The 23,674-nt window shown below is 39.5% G+C and overlaps 2 protein-coding genes across 17 annotated transcripts; one reads left to right on the top strand and one right to left on the bottom strand.

Annotated features, from left to right (window-relative positions):
• The first annotated feature begins 1,963 nt into the window (after positions 1 to 1,963).
• On the top strand, positions 1,964 to 19,587 carry LOC148739923 (TNF receptor-associated factor 5-like). Of its 16 annotated transcripts, none has more exons than XM_088747892.1 (9): positions 1,964 to 2,105; positions 11,666 to 11,728; positions 12,034 to 12,101; positions 12,772 to 12,872; positions 14,034 to 14,112; positions 17,425 to 17,889; positions 18,006 to 18,186; positions 18,263 to 18,468; positions 18,729 to 19,587. In XM_088747892.1, exons 6-8 carry the CDS (start codon positions 17,435 to 17,437, stop codon positions 18,278 to 18,280), a joined length of 654 nt encoding a protein of 217 aa, XP_088604018.1. In that variant the 5' UTR covers positions 1,964 to 2,105; positions 11,666 to 11,728; positions 12,034 to 12,101; positions 12,772 to 12,872; positions 14,034 to 14,112; positions 17,425 to 17,434; the 3' UTR covers positions 18,281 to 18,468; positions 18,729 to 19,587. The 16 variants fall into 16 exon arrangements, with proteins under 16 accessions (XP_088604018.1, XP_088604015.1, XP_088604011.1 ...); XM_088747889.1 differs by having other exon boundaries at positions 12,772 to 12,887; XM_088747885.1 differs by lacking the exon at positions 12,772 to 12,872 and adding an exon at positions 11,891 to 11,929.
• LOC148739924 (uncharacterized) lies at positions 2,312 to 13,807 on the bottom strand. Its single transcript, XM_088747880.1, has 13 exons — positions 13,730 to 13,807; positions 13,339 to 13,445; positions 12,989 to 13,080; positions 12,787 to 12,863; positions 12,477 to 12,578; positions 12,015 to 12,093; positions 11,851 to 11,905; positions 11,474 to 11,569; positions 11,204 to 11,299; positions 10,139 to 10,264; positions 9,823 to 9,858; positions 5,046 to 5,103; positions 2,312 to 4,692 (listed from the first exon to the last, which is right to left on the bottom strand). The coding sequence occupies exons 3-13, from the start codon at positions 13,045 to 13,047 to the stop codon at positions 4,601 to 4,603; spliced, it is 876 nt and encodes a 291-aa protein (XP_088604006.1). The 5' UTR covers positions 13,048 to 13,080; positions 13,339 to 13,445; positions 13,730 to 13,807; the 3' UTR covers positions 2,312 to 4,600.
• Positions 19,588 to 23,674: the final 4,087 nt, after the last annotated feature.

The following is a 23,674-nucleotide window of genomic DNA, read 5'->3' as shown; positions in this document are numbered from 1 at the left end:
AAGGGCATTTATCAATCGCGTTTTAAATCTACTTTCCTAAAAGAAGGAAAATTAAATAATCGCGAGTGTCGTGTGGTAAGTCTTCTATCTTGATCATTGAATGAAGGACAGTTTGATTAGAGCACTGAAAAGAATCACTTGATCCATGAAAACCTCTATCTTGCGTGAGGCGACACGCCAGAAAACCGGAGACCAAAAGGCAGTCGACCGTTGAAAGGTGTTGATAGGCCGGTGCGTCTCCCACCATTCGCTAGCGCTTTTAAATCTTCTACCCTCAAAGTTTAGATATTAATAAGGGTCAGTTTTGAGGTGTTATAACTCTTCATCTGTAGGTTCGTGAGGTTTGGCAAAGCCGGATGAGATTGTGTTACAAAAGGCAATATTTTCTTCAGTCCGGCGCGCTTTTTTCTTTGTTTCAGAGTATACTTCTCTTCTGAAGTAATAACTCCAGAGGTACGTTTCTTAAAATAGGTTTCCTCTATTCTCGAGGGTTATTTTGAAACTCTGTACGTTTTTTTGCTAAACGTGGAGCGCGACAAGTTCGTTCTTAGGAGGTGTGGGGCTTCTCCTTTTACAAATCCCTTATTAACGCTAGGTGGAAAAAGTTCGTCTAGTACAAGGTCTCTGTCTCTCTAATATGCGTTTGCATGTCAAGGGTCAATTCACAGTTGAATAACTCGCGTCTAGGAATATTATTACTGACTTTGAAATAATTCATACCGCCATCGGTTGTGAGTTTAACTGTTGCCATTCGTGTCGAGATTCTTCAGTAAGTAGATTGCAGTTTCGAATCTTTTTAAATAATAATATTATTCACGCCGTATCTCCCTGCCACCAGATATGTTCACTCCAACGCGTCAAGATGCAAATGACTCAATTTGTGTTTTACGACCATGATGGAACGCAATCAGAGTGCGCACACCACCTGATACCGGGGTTTAGTTCCCTATTTTCGAACCAAGGTAAATTAAATGCTTATTAATATTGCTATTACTATCATTATTGCTATAATATGCTACTTGTCTTTTTCCAAAGTCACTCGAGTTTATTCAGGCATGCCATTCATTGTTGATGTACGATTTAAAAAAAGTATAATAAAAAAATGCCAGGTGGCTTATAGGCTCGGCTACACAGAGGAGTGCTGTCGTTCGTTCCTCGTTAATTTACTGACCGGCTCACTGACTGGTTAACTGACTATCTAGCCAGTAAGACGGTAAACCATCAGATTAAACTGACAAGGTGAAATATGACTATTAGCTGACTGAAAGACTAGCTGACTATCTGCCTGACTGTCTAGCCGACTGTCCGCCTAACCAGTAAACAGGGCTATAGACTAATTGATTTATACTATGGCTGCCTGGATCAAGGTGCCTGGGTCGATTAACTGACTGGCAGTCGGATCGGTAGATGAAGCAAGGGACTGGACGATAAACAGATTTTGCAGTCATTGATTAGTATGCTTTTTCCTTTTGCCTCAGACACTTTCCAAGAGCCAAAAACATTTTCACTAGTATGGAGACGGCGAGGGCTAGAGAAAAATTAAAAGATTCGAGGAAAAGGGTAATAAAATTCTGGATCACATTTTGTTCCTGGGCAACCGAGCCCGATATGCATTTGTCGTACTCGATTACCATTCCTGCTCGATGAGCAGACCACGTTTCATAATCGAGCTCGATAACTACAAGTCGAGTACGATTACTGGATCACATTTTGTTCCTGGGCAACCGAGCTCGATATGCATTTGCCGTACTCGATTACCATTCCTGCTCGATGAGCAAACCACGTTTTATAATCGAGCTCGATAACTACAAGTCGAGCTCGATTACTAATCGAGTACGATTGCTAATCGAGCTCCATAACTTATCGAGCTCCATAACTTATCGAGCTCGATAACTTATCGAGCTCGATAACTAATCGAGCTCGATAACTTATCGAGCTCGATAACTAATCGAGCTCGATAACTAATCGAGCTCGATAACTAATGGGGCTCGAATTTTTGTCGAGCGCGGTTAGAGTAATAACGAGAAAGACTGGGAACGAGTCAAACACTGATTGAGGAGGACGATGGCGGGTAGTGGTGTCTTTGCAAGAACCTTGATCATTGGGTGAGTACTTCGTACGTTTTTAAGTTTCAGCGATAGAATTCAAAGGGAAGGTATAAAAGAAGTGGGAGCAAATATATTGGAAACTGAAGTTTTCTCAAAGCATGAAAACCCCGGGTCAGGTGTAGTCATTTCGGGTAAAGAAGGATACACTTTAATCTACACTTGATTAAAACTTCGCTCGAATGGGACTTAACACAGACAAGAACTTTAGTAATCCTTATTTTATTGTAAAACGTAAAAATTTGATGGTGAAGTACGCAGGGGAATACTTGTATCCCTTATTTTCACTTAAGTTCTTCACTTGATTTCGATAGAAGAAATTAAAGGTCTCATCTTTACGTTCACTATAAAATTATGTACACTTTTTTAAACTCAAATAAAGCAACCTATGGTTTATAGCGAGATTTTTTAAACCATTCCATCACCTTGCAACGCAATTCCTTTCCTTTTTACTTAAGTAGCCAAAAGTAGCAGCCTTTTAAAGCAAACTTGTGTCTCGAAAACCTCGACCTGGAGGTAACACTCCTGAGCACAGTGATATGGCTACTTAACTATGTTTTTCAAACTCTCATTCACAATAAGAGAAAAAATAATAAAATAACCCGGCTGAATATTTAGGCTTGCAGCTTAGAAAATTACTTAAGTGCTTGTAAATATGAGGATTTTTGTCTCTCACTGGATGTTCCTTTGGCCTTAGCTAGTGGAAAAATGTTGAGTTGTCTTACTATTAAATGTAACCTTGGTTACATCCAGCCCATCTACACTGACAACTAACAAGGGATTCTGAGGCATCCGAAATTTGATCTATAGGGCTTAAGAGGCTTTCTCTTTTATTTCCACTCAGTCAATTTCGCCTGAAACTCTTTCAACAGAAATATTATACTTAGGAAAGAACTAAATTAGATCTGGTTTGATTCGAAATAGTTTTCTGACTGCATTGGGGGCCATGATTATTTAGGGACTTTTGCAAGATCTTGAAAATTGAATTATAGGCATATTTGTAACATTGCTAAATATTTGATTTGCATAGTTCAGCTACGAAATTCATATCAGATTGCTTAAAAACCTTTCTAGTTTGCAAAGAAAGTTTGAATTACCCTCTCAATATAATTATTTGAAATGGCAAACTTAAGCATATTCTGGCCCCTATAAATCAGGCAAAATTATTTTTGACACAAAACTGACCAAGTGGAAATAAGGGAGACAACCTCTTAATCTTAAGTACTTTTTTTTTCTTTGGAAGAAATGGAGATGATCCTTTAGTCAAGGTGTTAGCAGAAATCCTTACAGCCTTATTATTAAGATTCTGGACTCAATGAACATACGGCCTAATTATAACAGAGGCATGGTATAGTGGATCTTCACTGAACTGAATGAACACAACTTTATAGGGAATCACTATCTTAAAAAGCTAAGGCTATGATTAATCCTTTGACTCCTATGAGTGACTAGCATCTAACTTCTCTTTACAATGTCACCCCTGAATTACACATTCAGGTCACAAAAATGAAGGAAATGTCATCACCAACTAAACACACTCCGACGAAGGGCTAACGCTCGAAACGTCAGCTTTTGTAATCATTACGGTGGCCAATTTACCATTTCAACTTTGTTGATATATCCAAATTATTAAACACACTCTAGAATGTTAAAACTAATTTTTGTTGTTAACACTTTGGAAATGTATTAAGACAGGTATTGAGAATATCCCCTCCTGATATTAGGGTTTAAAGGGTTAACAGTACACTTTCTGAATGAATGCAGCCATTGTTGTATTGTAGCCTTAACAAGTTGTGTTCATTCAACTTTGGTATGACTTGTATCAACCCTCTACACTCTAGCATTAGTATGCACATTCTCCATACTGTTCTCTACACATTTCCTAAGGTGCTGACAAGGAGAGTTTGTTTATTTATCAAGGGCTTCTCCAGTTAATGATCATTTCCTCAAACCTTCATGGCCTTGTGTGTGATTGAAGGATGATATTGTATGGAGAAATTAGATCCAAGTCCCTTTAAAGGTTTAAGTAGGAGATTTTAAGTTATTGGGACAGTGGAACCTCGATTTAATGAACCTCTATACAACGAAGTTGTTGGTATAATGAACTGATACTTCAGTTCCAGCCTGGCTAAAGTTACAGTAATAGGAATGCTTTAGAACCTCTATAATTATAACGAACCCTCCATATAAGTAAGCAATTTCCCCAGTCCCTTGGCACTTCATTAAATCGAGCTTCCACTGTACATGTTATCTATTTCTATTTACTACTTGAAAGGAAAAGTTGAAGAAAAAAGTTGTGTTCCTTTACAGATAACCAGTATAGTAAACAAGAAAAAACCCTAATATTGTAATAGAATATCATTTGCACTTGATTACTTATGGTTAGGTGAGGTACACATGAAATGAATTTAGTAGTAATTTGGGATCTGCCTTTGTCTTGGTATGATCAAGTTTACTGGTATTACTGATCATGAGGGATGTAACACAATTTATTTTTAGTGTTTGGGATCTTCCCTCTTTCTCTTTCCCTTTCGATCCTTGTGAGATCTCTTTTCCTTTCTCTTTTTTTTAACCTGCCTGGCTCCATCTTTTGTTTCCATGTAACATAGAGGGAAAAGTGAGAGATTAGTTGAATGTTGTAATGTGCTCACTAGAATAAAGGCAAAAATGAGGGTTGTTCATGTTTACATACCATCAACTGATGATAAAAATAACAAGCTAAGGGGCTTGTTGGAGATATTTTGGGATGTACCCCCCAATCAAATTCACAACCATTATAATTTTTTTTGTTCATTTACTGGAAGAAACAGGTGCCTCACTGTGCTTCACCATGGCACAAACACTGCACAAGCAAGTTTGATAAAGAAGAGTTTTGAATATAAATGTGAAGTTGGTGGTGTTAACATTGGTCATGCTTATTCTATTTACTATTTTGTTTACCTTTCATTGTCTCTGAGAGTTCCTCTTCATCTGAGGGGTAGTTTCCCTTGAATGACACCTGCAATGAAACAAAGGCAGAGGGTGATATGCCACTCATCCCATGAGTGGCATACCACCCTTGTGTAGGTGCTGCTGGGAAGTATTATCCAGAGAATTTAAATTATTCACTGGCCCATTTCTGAAAACTGTCATACAATTTGGACCCCTTAGGGTTGAGAAGGGGGGGAGGGGTGGGGTTGGAGGTGAGTTTATACAAAAATAATGGATTTAAGGGGAACCATCTCCCTGAATGAAATGTTGGAAGGAGGGAGGTCACACTAAATATGTTAGTAATTGTATAGTTTTGTATTTAAATGAAAACTACATTTTGAAAAATAAACAAAAAGTTCATACATGACCGTTTCCATTCCAACAATTTCCAAAGTATCTCAGTAATTGTAGAGGTTACATGATTTTACACTATTTCGACAAATCTAAATGTTCAAAAATAAACAAGAAGTATATATATGAGTGTTTCCATCCAAAAAATTTTCCAAGTAATTCTTATTAATTGTAGAATTTACATGATTTCATACTATTTAGATGCATCTACATGTTCAGAAACAAACAAAAAGTGTATAAACATGATTATGCCTATGTAATTATATCTCCTCTGCATTTGCATGACTTTTCATCCCAACACTTTTTAAAGTATCTTAGCAATTATAGATTTTACATGGATTTTATACCATTTAGATAACACTACATGTACTACATGCATTTGTCTTAATAATTCTTCTGCATTTATAATTATGACTGTTTCCATCACAACAGATTTCAAAACCAGGGTACTCTTATTAAGAGACATTTTATCGCGTTAGTCGTCTGCAATATCTCTTCGCTCATCTTTAGCATTGTCAAGCTCTTCCTTGTCACCATGCATCTGCGAGAGTCGCTTTTGTACTTCTCATCCATGCCATACTCTTCAGGATACATGAAGCAGTACGCTTAATCTCTGACTTCTAGCTTGAGTTTCATGGTAGTTCTACTCTCGTGGCATTACTAAAGTGGTGGCTTTGCAAGAGCTGTGCGAGGTATGTCGTATCTTGTCTTGATCTCTGACTTCTCGATTGAGGTTTTTGGTAGTTCTGCTTTCTTGGCATAAGTGAAATGGTATCTTCACAAGAGCTGTGTCAGGTATGCTGCATCTTTGCCAAACAGCTAGCAAAACACTCTCAACGTCTACACTCTTTTAGGGACATGGTGTCTTTGCAGACATCTTGAATATGCCTCCCTAACTTTGGCTTCTCTCTCCAAGTGTCTTCATTGCATCTGCTCTGCTAGAAGTCAGCAAATTGTTCTCCTTGCTTCAGGGTAAGCCAATGTTACTAGAAAAGCAAGGGATTGTGAAGGCAGCATGTGTGGTTGATAACCTCCAGCATATCAAGGTGATGCAGCTTGATAAGAAGAAAAGAGGAGAGCAGGCAAAGGATAACAAAAAAGAAACCACCACAAAAACACAGGAAAGACTCTTCCTGATTATTCTGGGAAAGATTGGTTTGAAGAATGTAAACAACTCTTTTTCGCAAGAGAGGATAAAGTGCCTCAAGCACCATGGACTTTGACTAACATATCAACAGCATTAAGAACTACACAGTGGATGTTTTGCAAGGTATTGACTTTTCCAACTGAATCCTGAAGGCTGTGGTTCAGTAATGCTGCAAACACAACTGAAAGAAAGAGATCTAACTTTTAGGCAATCCTTGCAAGACAGTGAAAACCCCAACTTAGCTAAAGTTAAGTAGAGCAAAGTGAAAGCCATGCAATTGGTAACAATGAGAACGACAATGATTCCATCAACTCTGGAGAGGAAGATAACTCTACAAATGATGTCCTTCTTGCTTTTATCAATAACTAGAGAACAAGTTGAAAGACCAACAGCAACACACCCAGGAAGTTTCAAAAGGAAGACCATAAGAAATTGAGTCATAAATCATTTCATTCTTAACACTTTTAATCATGGAAAACAGGGAAGAAATGTCATAATTAACAAACCTAGATGGCTTTTCGATTGAACATCTGTAGAATGAGCTATGACCATCATTATAATAACAAGAAATGAAAATAGTATAGTGCACTATAAAGTACATGGCCGGGGGGGAGTTATCAGAAAAAAGTATATATATATATATATATATATATATATATATATAAATTTATTTTTAAGGAATGATCATGGCAAAGAATGACACTTATCATGAAGTATCCTGTTAAGGGTTATCATTAGCCACAAATTAAAAACATCAGGTTAGAGTTAAGGTTAGGGGACACTTCATAACAGTGATTTTGGGGTAAGGAGAAGAGTAAGGGAATACCTCACAATGCACAGTGCTTACTGTCTGGCTGAATATTAAAATAAAAGAATAATTTAAAAATAGATAGGAAGAGCCTGGTCAAAGTAGCTTCAGCTGGATGGGGGGGGGGGGGGGAGGGTTATGGAGGGAGAATAATTAAAGGATACCAGGTCGCATTGGACACAGCAAAGGAATAGCTGGTCAACAGTGGCCCTGGAGGGATCACGAAGGGGTATGATCTAAGGATACCAGGTCGCAACCGGACACGGCTCACGGAGAGCTGGTCAACGGCGGCCCTGGGGAGATTACCAAGGGGTATGATCTAAGGATACCAGGTCGTAACCGGACACGGCTCACGGAGAGCTGGTCAACGGCGGCCCTGGGGGGATTACGAAGGGGTATGATCTAAGGATACCAGGTCACAACCGGACACGGCTCACGGAGAGCTGGTCAACGGCGCCCCTGGGGGGATTACCAAGGGGTATGATCTAAGGATACCAGGTTGCCACCGGACACGGCTCACGCAGAGCTGGTCAACGGCGGCCCTGGGGGGATTACCAAGGGGTATGATCTAAGGATACCAGGTTGCCACCGGACACGGCTCACGCAGAGCTGGTCAACGGCGGCCCTGGGGGGATTACCAAGGGGTATGATATAAGGATACCAGGTCGTAACCGGACACGGCTCACGGAGAGCTGGTCAACGGCAGCCCTGGAGGGGTTACCAAGGGGTATGATCTAAGGATACCAGGTCGCAACCGGACACGGCTCACGGAGAGCTGGTCAACGGTGGTCCTGGGGGGATTACGAAGGGTTATGATCTAAGGACACCAGGTCGCAACCGGACACGGCTCACGGAGAGCTGTTCAACGGCGGCCCTAGGGGGATTACCAAGGGGTATGATCTAAGGATACCAGGTCGTAACCGGACACGGCTCACGGAGAGCTGGTCAACGGCAGCCCTGGGGGGATTATGAAGGGGTATGATCTAAGGATACCAGGTCGTAACCGGACACGGCTCACGGAGAGCTGGTCAACGGCGGCCCTGGGGGGATTACCAAGGGGTATGATCTAAGGATACCAGGTCGTAACCGGACACGGCTCACGGAGAGCTGGTCAACGGCAGCCCTGGGGGGATTACGAAGGGTTATGATCTAAGGACACCAGGTCGCAACCGGACACGGCTCACGGAGAGCTGGTCAACGGCGGCCCTAGGGGGATTACCAAGGGGTATGATCTAAGGATACCAGGTGATAACCGGACACGGCTCACGGAGAGCTGGTCAACGGCGGCCATGGGGGATTACGAAGGGGTATGATCTAAGGATACCGGGTTGCAACCGGACACGGCTCACGAAGAGCTGGTCAACGGCGGCCCTGGGGGGATTACCAAGGGGTATGATCTAAGGATACCAGGTCGTAACCGGACACGGCTCACGGAGAGCTGGTCAACGGCAGCCCTGGAGGGGTTACCAAGGGGTATGATCTAAGGATACCAGGTCGCAACCGGACACGGCTCACGGAGAGCTGGTCAACGGTGGTCCTGGGGGGATTACGAAGGGTTATGATCTAAGGACACCAGGTCGCAACCGGACACGGCTCACGGAGAGCTGGTCAACGGCGGCCCTAGGGGGATTACCAAGGGGTATGATCTAAGGATACCAGGTCGTAACCGGACACGGCTCACGGAGAGCTGGTCAACGGCAGCCCTGGGGGGATTATGAAGGGGTATGATCTAAGGATACCAGGTCGTAACCGGACACGGCTCACGGAGAGCTGGTCAACGGTGGCCCTGGGGGGATTACGAAGGGTTATGATCTAAGGACACCAGGTCGCAACCGGACACGGCTCACGGAGAGCTGGTCAACGGCGGCCCTAGGGGGATTACCAAGGGGTATGATCTAAGGATACCAGGTGATAACCGGACACGGCTCACGGAGAGCTGGTCAACGGCGGCCATGGGGGATTACGAAGGGGTATGATCTAAGGATACCAGGTGGCAACCGGACACGGCTCACGGAGAGCTGGTCAACGGCGGCCCTGGGGGGATTACCAAGGGATATGATCTAAGGATACCAGGTCGTAACGGGACACGGCTCACGGAGAGCTGGTCAACGGCGGCCCTGGGGGGATTACCAAGGGGTATGATCTAAGGATACCAGGTCGTAACCGGACACGGCTCACGGAGAGCTGGTCAACGGCAGCCCTGGGGGGATTATGAAGGGGAATAATCTAGAAATGTCATGTCATAGGAGTCCTGGCTTACAAGTCACCTGGGGCATTTATGAAGGGAAATAATCGAAGGATACCAGATCGATGTTAATATGCTAATATAAGTGCAGTTCCTAATAAAAACAGAGTTCGATCATCATTTAATACAAACTTGACATTCAATCTGAAATTGAGAATGAAACCCCTATTTTCTAGTAAATGACTTTTGCACTTACCAGTGACAGCTCCGAGGTAGTCATCTCCTCAGTATTCTGACCTGGCTTACAAGTCACCTGGGGCATTTATGAAGGGAAATAATCTAAGGATTTAAAAAGAATTTAAAGAATTTAAAGAATTTAAAATTAGACCATTATGATGAAAGGTCACACTTAAAATAACTTATTATGCTACCCTAGCCCATGCTGTTCTTTGGTATTTAATGATTTTAGAGAATTAAGAGTTAATTCATTTTCAGAACTAAATGTGGATTGAATGGGAATGCGTTATTTCAAGACAATGAAAAAACTAAAGTGGGTTCTGATTGAAACATACCCTCTCTAAAAGGTCCAGGACTTTGTCCCCTTGTAGACAATCGGAGTGCCTCACCACTTCCCTTCTTCTCTGTAGCGTGAAGTGGAGTGGTACTTCAACGAGCGAACCAATCCAGTCATAGACTTCCTATTTATTGTTTTCATATCATCAAAAAAGAAAACATACATCACTTACTATCACCAACATCATCATGTATCATGTAGTATATATTACATTATATTCTTACCTAGAAAAAGGCATTCTTTTCAAAGGCCCTGGAAAACTTTTTTCCATTGCTAATACGGATGAAAATGGTTGTTCCACCACTATTTGGTGGTGCTGTCATCCTCACCCTGCGTAGAGCCCTTATTTTCTATAAAGACAAACATTATTATGACGGATATTATTATGACAGATAAGGCATATCACAGTGTACACAATTATAAAATAAACATACATAGGTAGGTATATTTAAATGGAAAATCACTGTATACACTTGACACAACTTTAGATTATGAATTAGTTGAGTTAAATAATCAGAGTACACTTCATTCTTAATTTGTTCAAACCTCTTGTGGACCTAAACTTAAGATTGGAGAGAATGCTTGATACGGTGCACACAATTATTATAAAACAAACATGCCTACATAGGTATATTGAAATGGAAAATCACTGTATACTCTTTACATACCATGACATTAGATTATTAATTAGTGTAGATGACTTATGGGAGTACATTTCATTCTTAACTTTTCCAAACCTTACATGTATCAGAACTTAAGATCAGAGAGAAAGCAGATGATAACTTACAGAGGTTTTATTCTGACTGTTTACAGTTATTGTATTGTTGGAGCAGGTTCCTTGAGAGCTGCTAGCAGTGTTAGTGTTACTGCTAGGGCTGGACTGTATTGCCTGTTTTAAAAATTGAAGTGTTCTAATGGGTATGTTAGGGAGTAAAATTAAAATAGCACTATTTGGTAAGTGTTTCCTTTGTGATGACTGATGTGAGTACATTTCATTCTTCATTTTTCCAAACCTTACATGTACTTAAACTTAAGAGTAAAGAGAAAGCAGATGATAACTTACAGAGGTTTTATCTTGATTTTTGACAATATTGTTAGAGCTGGTTCCCTGGGAGCTGCTGGCAGTGTAGGTGTTACTGCTGGGGCTGGACTGTATTGCCTGTTTTAAAAGTTAAAGTATTCTAGTGGGTATGTTAGGGAGTAAAATTAAAATAGCACAATTTGCTAAGTGTTTCCTTTGAGATCACTGATGTGAGTACATTTCATTCTTCCTTTTTCCAACGCTTACATATACTTAAACTTAAGAGTAGAGAGAAAGCAGATGATAACTTACAGAGGTTTTATCTTGATTGTTGACAATATTGTTAGAGCTGGTTCCCTGGGAGCTACTGGCAGTGTTGGTGTTACTGCTGGGGCTGGACTGTAATGCCTGTTTAAAAAAATAAACTTTTCTGAGGGGTATAATAGGTGTTACAATTAAATCCTTTGAGATAACTAATGGGAGTACATTTCTGATTGTTTACAGTATTGTTGGAGCTGGTTCCCTGGGAGCTGCTAGCAGTGTTGGTGTTATTACTGGGGCTGGACTGTAATGCCTTTTTTTGCATTTATAGTTTTCTAATGGATATAACAGGGAGTAAAATTAAAATAATGTGATTTTGTAAGTGTATTCTTTTGAATTGAATTCAAAACTGGGGGGATCTTGTGTACCTGGTACTGTAGCTCTTGACTTTTTCTTTGTTTCCGCCAGTCATCCAACTTTTTCCTGTTGAGAGAAGAACCTGTACATGTCAGTACCTTTCATTCTCATGTGTTAGATTTTATAATCTTTTTAATTTTGAATACATAAATAGCTGAAAGTTTGCATTCCATACCATTCATCCCTCATTGCAGAACATAGAGCCTGTGCTCTGCCAATGGAATCTTGAAGGCCCACACGATCCAAGTTTGCTTCTTGTAAGGTACAAGGTACAAAACATGTTAGTGTTAAAAAGATTAATAGATCGAAGCTATTCCTGTTGTAGGGATGATTATTAAAGACCTTGCAGAGATTCCTTCAGAGGAAATTTTGTGTTTGTTGAACATGGAAGTTAGAAAAAAATATGTTTTTGGGACATGTACATGTCCCTTTTTTGTTTGTTGGGTTTTTTTGCAGGGGGGTATCATAAACAATCTATGGATAATCAGAGTACTGGTGAAGCAAAGAGAAGAGCTTGCAAATTATTCTACCCCAGTCACGACCTTAATGACAAATGATACACTTTCAAAAATGAAAGGTGTCATTCACATTTATTTACCACAAAATAGATTTCGAATTTCAAAATTATCACGCTTACCCTCAAAGATTTCCACGCACTGTGGCATGTTTCTGCTATGGCAAGGGGCCAGAACAAATACCACAATGCCAGGGCTTTGTGAAATACCATATTTTACTCTGACTGCAATGAAAAGTACAATCACTCTTGTGCTAATAATAACATCCACAAAATCATCCTAATATTCATGTTAATATCAAAAATAACAACAGTCATGACAACTATGATAATTATAATTATTACTTTAATGCTAGAAAAAAAAAAGCTGATTAAAATTAATACTTAGGTGTATTTGCTTTTGCATTCTTAACCAAAGATTAGGTTTAGCTACCTTTCTGGGCTTCATGGCTGCTGTCCTTTGCAATCCAGAAGTAAATGTCTGGGCTGTTTGCCACAGTGTGGAGCATGCTTGAAAAAGTAAATACAGAGAAGGTTAATAAATATCAAATACACTTGAGTTAAACAAAATGTGGAGACAGAGTAGGCAGAGAAAAATCAATAAAAAAATAAAAGCAAATGCTGAGTGAACTAACCTAACCAGTCTTCTCTTGCTAACAAGAGGACAGCTGAAGGGCAAAAGCACAGCCACCATTATGCGACCATCCTCTGATCCTTGCCATGTGAACTAAGATAAAAAGAAACAGTACAGTAAGATATGTTCATGAACATGACTGTACTATTTGAATTGTTCACAGCTTTTTTCCCATAGTTGGTGGTCAAAAGAAAAAAGGGGTTCTATTTGACAGACTTGTTTGTAGCTCCTGGTTTTTTTTTTTAAACCTGCAAATTAGTTTCTTTTTCCCTGCCGATCAAAGGGTAGGATATGAGTGATGATCTCATCCTATGTGGGCTTTTTCTACATACTGCTAAACAAGCGAATTACCTCTTCAAAAGAGTGGATAAGAAATGAAATGGCTGTGCTTTGCCCTCTTTCCTCTAAAAGATTAATGCATTGCAGCACCTCATTGGTCCTGCTATGAACAGCTTCACCTATAAGAAATGGGGAATTATGAGGAGAGTTTCCATGATGCTCACTTAATAAAGGATATTTTATATACCAGGATAAAAAATTGTAAAAAAAAATTATTAAAATGTTTAAATCAAATGTTTTCGGCTGTTTGCCATCTGATGATGGCAAACAGCTGAAAACGTTTGGTTTAAACATTTTAATAATTTTTCCATAACCTTTTAGCCTTGTATATATATATCCATGAGGAGAGTGATTGTAGTAAATGTGTATGAATGTATTCAGTTGGATTAGACATTGTGTATACCTGTGCTTTTGGTGCTCAGTTTGTTGTTTAATGCACTATCTGAGGTAAACTCATTGCAAATATACCTGTTATCACTCCTGATATCGAAAAATCATCAGTGACATAGCCATCTAGAGAGACAAAATAATATAATTAATACAGGTATACTTGTTCATTGATAAAGAATAATGTAGATGACAGTTTATATACTTATTAAACTAAATGATTGGGGCATTATGCTTGCAAGGATGTGATCTCCCAAAGTACAGACACACAGATGCATTGGCTTTGTTAAAAATGGTTCTTGTAATCTTTCTCTGAGCAGATGCATGGGAAAAAAGGAAGTTAGCATGGTACAGGCATTAATGGAAATTGATTTCCATTTATTTCAGTAAGACATCAAGGTGAGCTTACAGAGTCTAGCCTCTTCTGAGTAAACTATCACTTCTGCAATTTTTTATAAATTTGACTGGAAATGGGCTTTTAGAAGACTGTTGCGAGTGTTTGTGGATACAATTATGACATAAAGGCCATCAACCTTTGAATTGTTTCATGTTAAGGTATGCATTTTGTTAAAGCCAGCCTCTGCTACTCTATTAATATTTGGAAAATTGCAGTAGTCATGCACATCACTATTCCTAGGGTGATGAGGTAACAAATGACCAATTTCTTCTGAAAGTTCTGTGTAGTACCGGAGGTTTGTTGTTTTCCTATTAATTTGTGCTAGAAGTTGCAAGGCTGCAGGGAAAGACACCTTACTTAGATATTAAGTAAATAAAGTATCGAGCATAAATAAAAGTTCATAGAAAGCTAAATTGAATTAAAATTATGACAGAAAGATTGCCCAAGACATAATTATGCTCCATTTGACGATAACAACTTAAACACATTGTGCAGATGTAAGGTTTGGTTGACATAAGTAACATTTCAAAAATACACAGACCTTGACTTGGTAAAAATATAAAGATCTTTTTCTTTCTACTTCCACCAAAGTGGTTCATGAGCTGCACGCCACTTTGAAGGCCAGTTGCCACTGTCCTCATTGCATGCCCTCTCGATGTTATTATTTCCAAGCTAGTGTAATAAAGTAATGACAGAAAGGTGATTGTATAGTTACCCACACTAATTTTTCTGTTGAATTGAATTTAACTCTGGGTTTATTTCTGCAAGGTACATACATTAATTTCGCATGCACTGTGACATTTGTTTTAGTGGTATTTGCTTTAGATTGTAGCAATGAGAGAAAGATTGCACAGTATGTCACATGAAAAAGAGTATTGTAAGTTTAAATAATTCAATGTGCACTGGTACAAGGAAGATTATCATCTAAGATGTTCTTAATAAAATTGGCCAACATTTCATTTCATTTTTTTATCACGTCACAAATGATTGCAAACTGGCAAGTTGTTCGAAGTGTTGCCTTGTAACCAATTTTAAATGCAATAAATCCTCTCACTTGGCGAAAAATCCTCAATGTTATTAGTAATTGCAAGACATCTAAAGGAATATATATTACAGCAACCTTAGTTTTCTTTCATTCACGTTTACATCCAATCTCGCCTCTTTTCGGCATTTCGCTTATTTTATTACGGTACTTCTCATTCTTTTCCCTGGAACCATTTTTCTAGCCTACGATACAGATTATGTAGGGAGCAGCACTTACCTGCTAAGGTCTTTTCCTCTAAGGGGAGGAAATGCTCTCACCAGTAATTATCCGATTTGGGAAGAGCTGTCGTTCTTTGTAAATGATAAATCAGAAATCCGCGTGGCGGTAGTGAGCCTGCCCAGCTCAGTCTTGTTTGGCACGCTTCTGTGCCGTTTATCCAGAAAGACAACAGTTCTTTGGAAAGCGCGCTTACTGCGGTTCATCTCGTAGAGTTGAAGGCTTAATCTAAAAGACTTAAGTGCTTGCTACACTAATCGATGTCCTTCGATGACGCGAAACCACGCCGAAAATGAAACTGACCGACGTGTATATGATTTATGTCTTAATTAAAGGCTTTTGTTTCACGGCACACCCATGTCACCTAGGCCTGTCGCTACGGGACACTTACATTGATAGTTAAACAATTTTGGGATCGTTTTCCGCAAATGCACCAAACGCAATTTTTTAATCGTCCAATTGTTCTCTAATTACATCAAACGGGCAAGTGACCCTTTTCTAGGAAGTGGTGTGCACACATAGACACCCGTACACGCAGAATGGAAACTTTATTGTTTGAACAGGAACTTGAGACCATGCATGGGTAACTGTCACTTCGCGGATCGATCGCTACCAGATCAGTATCAATTGTTATTGATGAATACGTGTCAAATTGTCCAGGGAATACTCATTTCCCATTGAGGTCCATAAGGTGATATATATCGTTTACTTATCAGTTAATCTTGGTAATTTCAACAAATTAAAAGCAGATCTCGCTTGGACTAGATCACTCCGCTGCCTTATTCATTGCCAGATTCGCTATGTCTCATGAGCATTTTGAGTTTACTTCTCCTCCCGGCGCGCTATTTAACTGTTCTGTATGGTAAGTCTTTTTTTGTTTTCTTATTATTGCGATGATTTTTATCTGTCAGCAACTGCTTGTTTTCGCTGTCACGCATCGACAGATAGATCTTCAGTGCATTCGTTAAGAAATTTCAATGTTATAGGAGATAGGTTAAGAAATAACTCTCTAATTTTTAGGTCTCTTTGTTTTCTAAACTTGAGATATTCGTCGAAATGTTTTGCGCAAATTTAAAGAGCCTAGTATGGAGTCGCAATTGTGGTGGGTGTATCTTTGGTTCACTAAAATTGCGGCCGGAAAATAGTGCAAAAAGTCTGAATTTAAATTTGGCTATCTAGCCCTCTGATTATCTCAACTGAACCCAAAAAAATGTACAAAAGAACTTTTTATAACAGATAAGTCTATATTTTTCAACAACGTGGAGCTGTATGTCAAGCAACCACCATAACTCTGAACTTCAAAATGCGCTGGTTTTCAAACCAAGCTCGGTGTCGAGTTGAACATTTCAAAACAGATAAGAAATTAGACCTTATGCCTGACGAGAATAAAAATTTTCGTGGCTCTTTATTTTTGGATTTCCGGTTTGAAGTCGCACTTAAAAATCAGCATTAAAGCAAACAATACCACGCAGCTTCTTTGAGAAAAAAAATTGCGAATTCAAAATGCAAAGGCTAAACATGACGTTTAAGGAGAACAACCGACAGCATTCAGGGCATTCAGAAGGCAGAAGTTCTTTTTAACTGCGGAACTATATTCGCATTTTCTGGGAAAAAGAGATCATGAGCGAAATTGTAATAATCTTCAGGCAAAAGGACGGGATGTTTAAATATCAAGGCAATGAAAATCATTAATGCAAACTTGCTTACTTCTGTGATCGAGCTGAAATGGTTTATACTTCACCAGTTGTCTTTCTAAGATGAGAGAAATGTTGCTCCTTCAACAGGAATTTGACCAATTAGACGAAATGATAGCAATGTGTCTAGGAACAGAAGTAAACTATGAAGCCTTAAAACATTAAGATTTATGTTCTGCGTTTGTTGTAACTCTGAGTAAGGAATCATTACTCCATGATTAAATTCCACTTTCCTTCGACAACTTTTCGAACTGAATTCCTTGCTAGCAGGGGTATTTTTGAAGGGAATTACTTGACTTGTCAACACTAGTTTTGCAATAGTGTGTACTAAACTCTCTTTATTGTCTGTTAATTTGAAGCCTATCGACAATGGTTAAACCTGTGACTCTGGCATGTGGGCATACAGGCTGTCGACACTGCCTTGCGACTCTCATGGGCATTGAGACTTTCCCAAAATGCCCACTTTGTAAAGCACCGATAGGAACAGGTACCCTTCACGTCAATATCGCACTCGACGACATCCTGGGAAATTTTGATGTCAAGTGCAATAAGAGCGGCTGTCTATGGACAGGACAATTTCACGAGCACGAGCAGCACTTACAAACATGTGGAAAGTTTCCGATGCCGTGTGCCAATGATGGGTGTGGAGAGGTGGTGGCAAGGGAGAAGATTGCAGCACACACTGCGCAGTGTGCAAAGCACAAGCTCCCTTGCCAGGAATGCGGTAGAAAAATAACAAGGGAATCCTTCGAGGAGCATATCGCTTCCCTTTGCTCTAATAAGAGAGTACTATGCCCTCTAAGCTGCGGAACAAGCCTTCCACGGTAAGATATTATCTGTTTAATTAAGAAATCAATAGTAAAATGACTATTTAAGGCCAATAAAATATCCAAAAGTTGCACTAGCCAGCCAGCTCCCCCTAATTTTGATTCTTTTGCAGACTCCACTTAACACTGCATTTAAGCGAGTGCCCAGAAAGAGCGGTTCGCTGTGCGGTGACTGGCTGCACTGCTATAATAAAACAGAAGAACGTGTCACAGCACTCGAAAAATGCAGCCGCAACCCACAGTGTTCTGCAGGAAGGAGAGGTCCAGCGTCTGCGGGGCCTGATGCATTTCCAGGTGAGATGCTTGAATTTTAAAAATAATGAGAAAAGATTTCATATTAATATGAACTGAACATTCGGTTTCATTTCAGAGAGCCAAACCAAAATGAATTTTGGAAGAAAGAGGAGTGTTCTCCTTCCGCTGGAAGGGAGAGAAATGGAGTGACGTCAAGGGGCCGCACCTATTCAGCACTTAGTACAGGTGCTGGAATGGGAACCGGTGGAGGGCGCATCTGCGATTTGCGGGACTCTCCTTGGAGCTGGTGTCCGCAGTGACGGCAGTGGTAGTAGGAACGAGGTGAGGGACTCATCTTTATCATAAAGGATAGATTCTCACTCTTGAATCTGGAACGCTGTGCAGAGGATAAATGATCGTTGCTGATAAGCCAAAGTACTTGCATATAGGTGACGTATTTTACGACAACTATCAATATCGTTAATTTTCCATATAGGAGTGAGGAAATCTAAAACCATGTCTCCGAACCTGAAAACTGTCAAAAATAAAATAAACCTTATCATGATTCTCCACAGTAATGACTTTATGCTTCATGTCAACAGAATAGTACTGATGCCTGATTCCCGCGAGGAGAAGGTTTTCCCTTTCTCAGCGAGGGAGATAAGAGAGGGGGAAGTAGCAGCAAATATCCCGCTCTGTGAACTGGATCACGTGGACCGAGAAGACGTTATGATTGTCAAGTTTGTCTTGACATATTATCTTTTAAAAGAAGACAAGTAGATTTCCATTTATTAACTAGGAGAGTTAACAAGGTCGCAAATGATGACGCAAAAAATGGAAGTCGTTTATGCACTAGAACAAAAAGGATCGTAGGCGATGTGATAAGCATAGAACAAACTAACAATGAAATTTAAGAAATAACTTTGAATGGAAAAAAGTTGAAGTGCTTCTTCATGGAGATCTTCCGCTTTTTTCGCTGTATGTAATACCTCTCTTAGCTCTTATCTGTAACATTACTAATTGGAAAATTCACTTGACGCAGTTGTTTTGATGTCAAAACTTTGTTGTTTTTTAGGGTTAGTAACAAGTGACGAATTTAGAAAATAGAGAGTCTGGAAGCTAAATAACTTGAGTTTTCCAGTCAGCCACCAGTTTAGTTAAGTTGTGTACATTTGGAAAAATGCCTGTGGGAAACAGAAGCACACTTAAAGAAAAATGTTCTCGATAATGACGTTATGGAAGGAAAGATAGCTACGAGGACAAATGTAGAGAGTGGTGCTCTGATAGTAAATCTTTTTTAGGCGATTTAAAAAAAGGTTAGGTTTTTTAGTCAAATTGTTTTTTTTTTCAAGATAAATGGGAAACAGAATTGTCAATTTACCTCTGCTCAGTATGAGTAAGCTAGATTTGTTCGTTTGCTGCACTGTGTTTCACGTGATAATAAATAATTTGATAAATTCATTTTTCCTTGTTCTCTGAATACCCTGGTCCCATTGTCGCAGACGCTATAACCGGTTTGGTAACAGAATGAAAGGCATCCCACACCGAATAAAAGCCGACACGTAGCCTCGCACCACCCCAGTCTGACAAGAATTTGAATTTGTTAAAAAACAAAATAAAACAATATATATAACTAACTGCAGACAGTACCGTTTCGGCCTTCTGGGCCTCATCAGTGCAGTGCTGATGCTAGGGTGGGGGAGAAACGATATGGCTATAATAAAAAAAAAAGCGAAAAAATAAAAACCTTGCCTTGCATAACATGAATTAAAAGTAGTTTTTTTCTCAAAGGAGACTAGTGGGCAGCACAAAGGAAGACTTATTGTTGTGATTTCTCCTTTATTTCTTCCGAAGCGTGTCGTCTCTAGCATTGGACAGAATATAAGTACACATTCGGTAGTCTCAGTTTACTTTCCCATATTAGTGTATCAGAGTTGAAAAATCCTGTAAACGGATGTTACAAAAGAACGCCTTAATCTATTGCGCGTTATTGTATTTTGAGGGCCGTAGGATAAATGATAATTGCAGTGAATCGATAAACAATGACTTTGTTTCTTTACAAATCTTTTTTAATTAGGAAAGAAGGTAGGTGAGATCAACCGATTTGAACAAATAAGTTCTCTTCCGTCATATATACGGGCCGCGAATTTTTTACAGTAGCCAGTTTGCCAGTCAGGTTTGTCAGTTAAGTCGTTCCGTATCCATGCTGATATTACAAGAAATGCCTTAATTTACTGAGCGTTGTTGTTGTTTGGGAGCCGTGAGGGTATCGTCAATTGTTGTGACTCAAGAAACAAACACTTTTTTTCTTCACAACTTGTCGTTAATTAAGAAAAAAAAATCATCGGTGAGTTCAACAGATTTGATCGTGTAAATTTTCTACCTTTAGAAATACAAAAAGCTAGCTTTGGTAGTTTTCATGGTAGCCAGTTTGTCAGTCACGTCAGTCAGTTAAGACGTTTCCTACCCCTATCAATAGGGTATGTTTTCCCTTTAGGTATGTTCGAAGTCAGGTCTGTTTCTTTCGTCAACTAGTAAATTTACCAGCGTTTAAATAATAACGTTTTTATTACGGGCGTCCATTTTTGATAGGCGACAGCAGAATGTAAGATCAAAAAGCGCGGGAACAGGGGAGTTATAGGACATGCATACGCAGATAATATTTTCACCACATACAAATAATATATTCCGTCCTAAATGAAAGTACATAACAACCCAACGTTTTTATGAACAAAACCTAAATTTTTAGTAATCGTTGTAATAACTGTAATTACAAACTGTCCTGTTTTCTGTTGTGACAACGGCAAACACACTTCGCCATTATAACAGAAGATGAAAAGTAATCAAACTTACCTTGCGCGAAGCAGTAATGAGGAAGTCGCAAGTTGAAATAATAGGCTGTTTTACCTTGTGCTTAGCAATGATTTACGGTCAGCTAAAGAGGTTCTATTCATTTTGTTCTAAACAACCGTGTGAAAAAGAGGTAATTTGCATAAGTGCGAAATAGTCAATTAGGAAACTGAAGAAAGTCACAGAATCATTGAAATTTAGATCGTTATTCGCTATTGCTAGCTGAGTAGACTCCAACAAGGAGAAGAAGAAAATGGTAAGTCCTTACGTCAGTATGTAGCTTTAGAGCAGGGCCCCACGATAAAGCTTTTAAACAGTAGTCGTAAAAAAAATGTTAATAGTAAAAATATTTATGGTAACCGGCTTAAGGAGAAAAAAAACCGCCAGCCGTAAAGTGGCCATAATTTTATTCTTTAAACTTTCGAACCATCACCCAATAGGAACACTCCACTATTTGGTGCATCTTTTTAATATCATTACTATTATTCATTTATGAATTTTTTTTGGCGAGTTCAACCTCAACGCCGGTAGGTCGGTTGCCGAACACTGTTGCAACGACACGAAGTTAATTTTTTGCAGATTCCATGAAACATTCAACCCAAACTTAAAATGGGACTAATTCGGTAATCACCTCGGCCTATTTAAGAGATTAAACTGAAAGCGTTCTCCAAAGATGCCAGGCTTTAAATTGCGAACGAGGGTATCAATTTTTTGCAGCACGAGATAATAAAGAAATTATTTTGTACAATTCCTTTCCGCTTATAATTAAAGAATTGAGCATATGCCCAAAAGTCGCATTTCCATTTCAATGGTAATGAATTGTTTTTAGCTCGTGCACACAAATATTGGAACGTCTCCTTTTTAGTGGGCACCGTCAATTATGGATAAACCTCATTTCGTTGGATTTTTTTTTTTTTTTTAACGCAGCGACCATCTTAACGCGCGGGGCTGACGTAAATGTACTTTGTATTAATTGAAAAACAGTAACGGGGAAAGGGCGCTTTAGTCCTTCTTTCATCGTGTGCGTGCATTGGCACAAACGTCCTTTAATCTATCTCTATCATCTTATATAGTAACAAATTTTACGTGCGTCTGCTCGCTGTTCGTAGCACAAATTGGATTGACGCCTACGCGACAAATAAAAACTAAAAAAAAAACTCAAAACAACACTAAAAGTATTGTGGATTACAATAATAATTATCGACGTACTCAGGTGCTGTTGTAGACTGCACTTTTCCCATTCGATGTGGAAGGCCTCCTTTATGTTAATTCAAAAATTCTCGAAGCAAGAGAATCCACCATAAAAGTCGTATCTTATACGCGTCTATATGTTCAGGGAAAAAGAATGCTTATGCACAAAGTTTAAGCCGGCCATCTTAATTTGTTCAAAACCGTTAAAGGGTCTTTCCTTTTTAATGCTGTACAGGCGTTGCAGAAGATGCAAGAAAAGAGGTGTGAGATCAAACAGTTTTTCGAGGAGTTACCCAGAGTGCCACTTGGTAAACCCCTGCACGAGGTTTATTTCTTCTCTGCTTAGGATTCCCAGCAACGAATTTCCAGGCTTTCCTGGATTTGAATACATGCTTGAACACCAAGATTAGTAGACCCTTACAGGATGACTGCTCGAGATTCCTTTAGGATAGGCCAATTCTGCCCCTTGGTGGACCTGGGAAAGAGAGGAAGTTCATGGTTTATTTCTTCTCTGATTTAAATGCATGCTTGAACAGCAAGATTGGTAGACCCTTACAGGATGGCTGCTCGAAACACCTTTAGGAAAGGCCAGTCGCACGCTTTGGTGGACCTGGGAACGTGGTAAAATGCAACGAGAGCGAGTTCAACCACTTATCAAAGGTTGAAATCTCTATTTTCTCAAGTATATACTGAAACAGTAAATAGCGTCGTAAGATCGCTCTGATCAGCCTGCACTCAAAATCCGAGCATCCTTTGCTATGCACCTCCGAGCAACTCACCCATTATTGGCACACAAAAATTATCATAACCGTTACTGGAATAAAAGAGTTAAAAAAGAATCACTGACATAGTATATACTAGAGCAGACATTGTCTAAAGATTTTTAAATGTAAATATTTTCATAATCTCATTGTTCCTTGATATTCTGCGACATGTGGTTCGCAAGCTGAAGAAGGTGGAAATGTGACAACAAAAAGTACTCAGGGCGCTTTAACATCAAAATTATTTCATACAGGCGAATGATAAATTACGCATATATGCATAGCTAGGATAACGCCTAAATAAAGATATTGATGGGACAAAATCCATCTCAAATATATCTACTATTTTCAATATTTCAGTACAATAGGGGAAGACGTGCACGAAGGGAGACATGGGTTTTTAGAATTGTTACGATACAAAATTCACCTGCATAACACCACTTCCAGATAGTGGAAAGACGAGATATGGCCACCGCCCTAGATCCGAAGTGCACTCGGATTACCGGCCCTCCTTCCGGCAGGTGGACCAAAGAATTAACAACATAACTGCACACCAAATGATTGTCCACCGACTTAACTTCGTTGACTCAGTCACTATGGGGTTGACACCCAAGAAATTGAATCCTGCTGGAAAATTTTAAAACTGGACCAGTCAACACGCTGGAGGATAAGGAGGGAAGAACGGGAGCCCCTCAGAAATCAATGCAGCCTTTTTGGCCGTTTTAGCCAATCAGTATCTAGTTCAA

Source organism: Stylophora pistillata, chromosome 2 (genome assembly GCF_964205215.1).
Source record: "Stylophora pistillata chromosome 2, jaStyPist1.2, whole genome shotgun sequence".
NCBI lineage: Eukaryota > Metazoa > Cnidaria > Anthozoa > Scleractinia > Pocilloporidae > Stylophora > Stylophora pistillata.
This window is presented reverse-complemented; position numbering and strand designations above follow the sequence as displayed.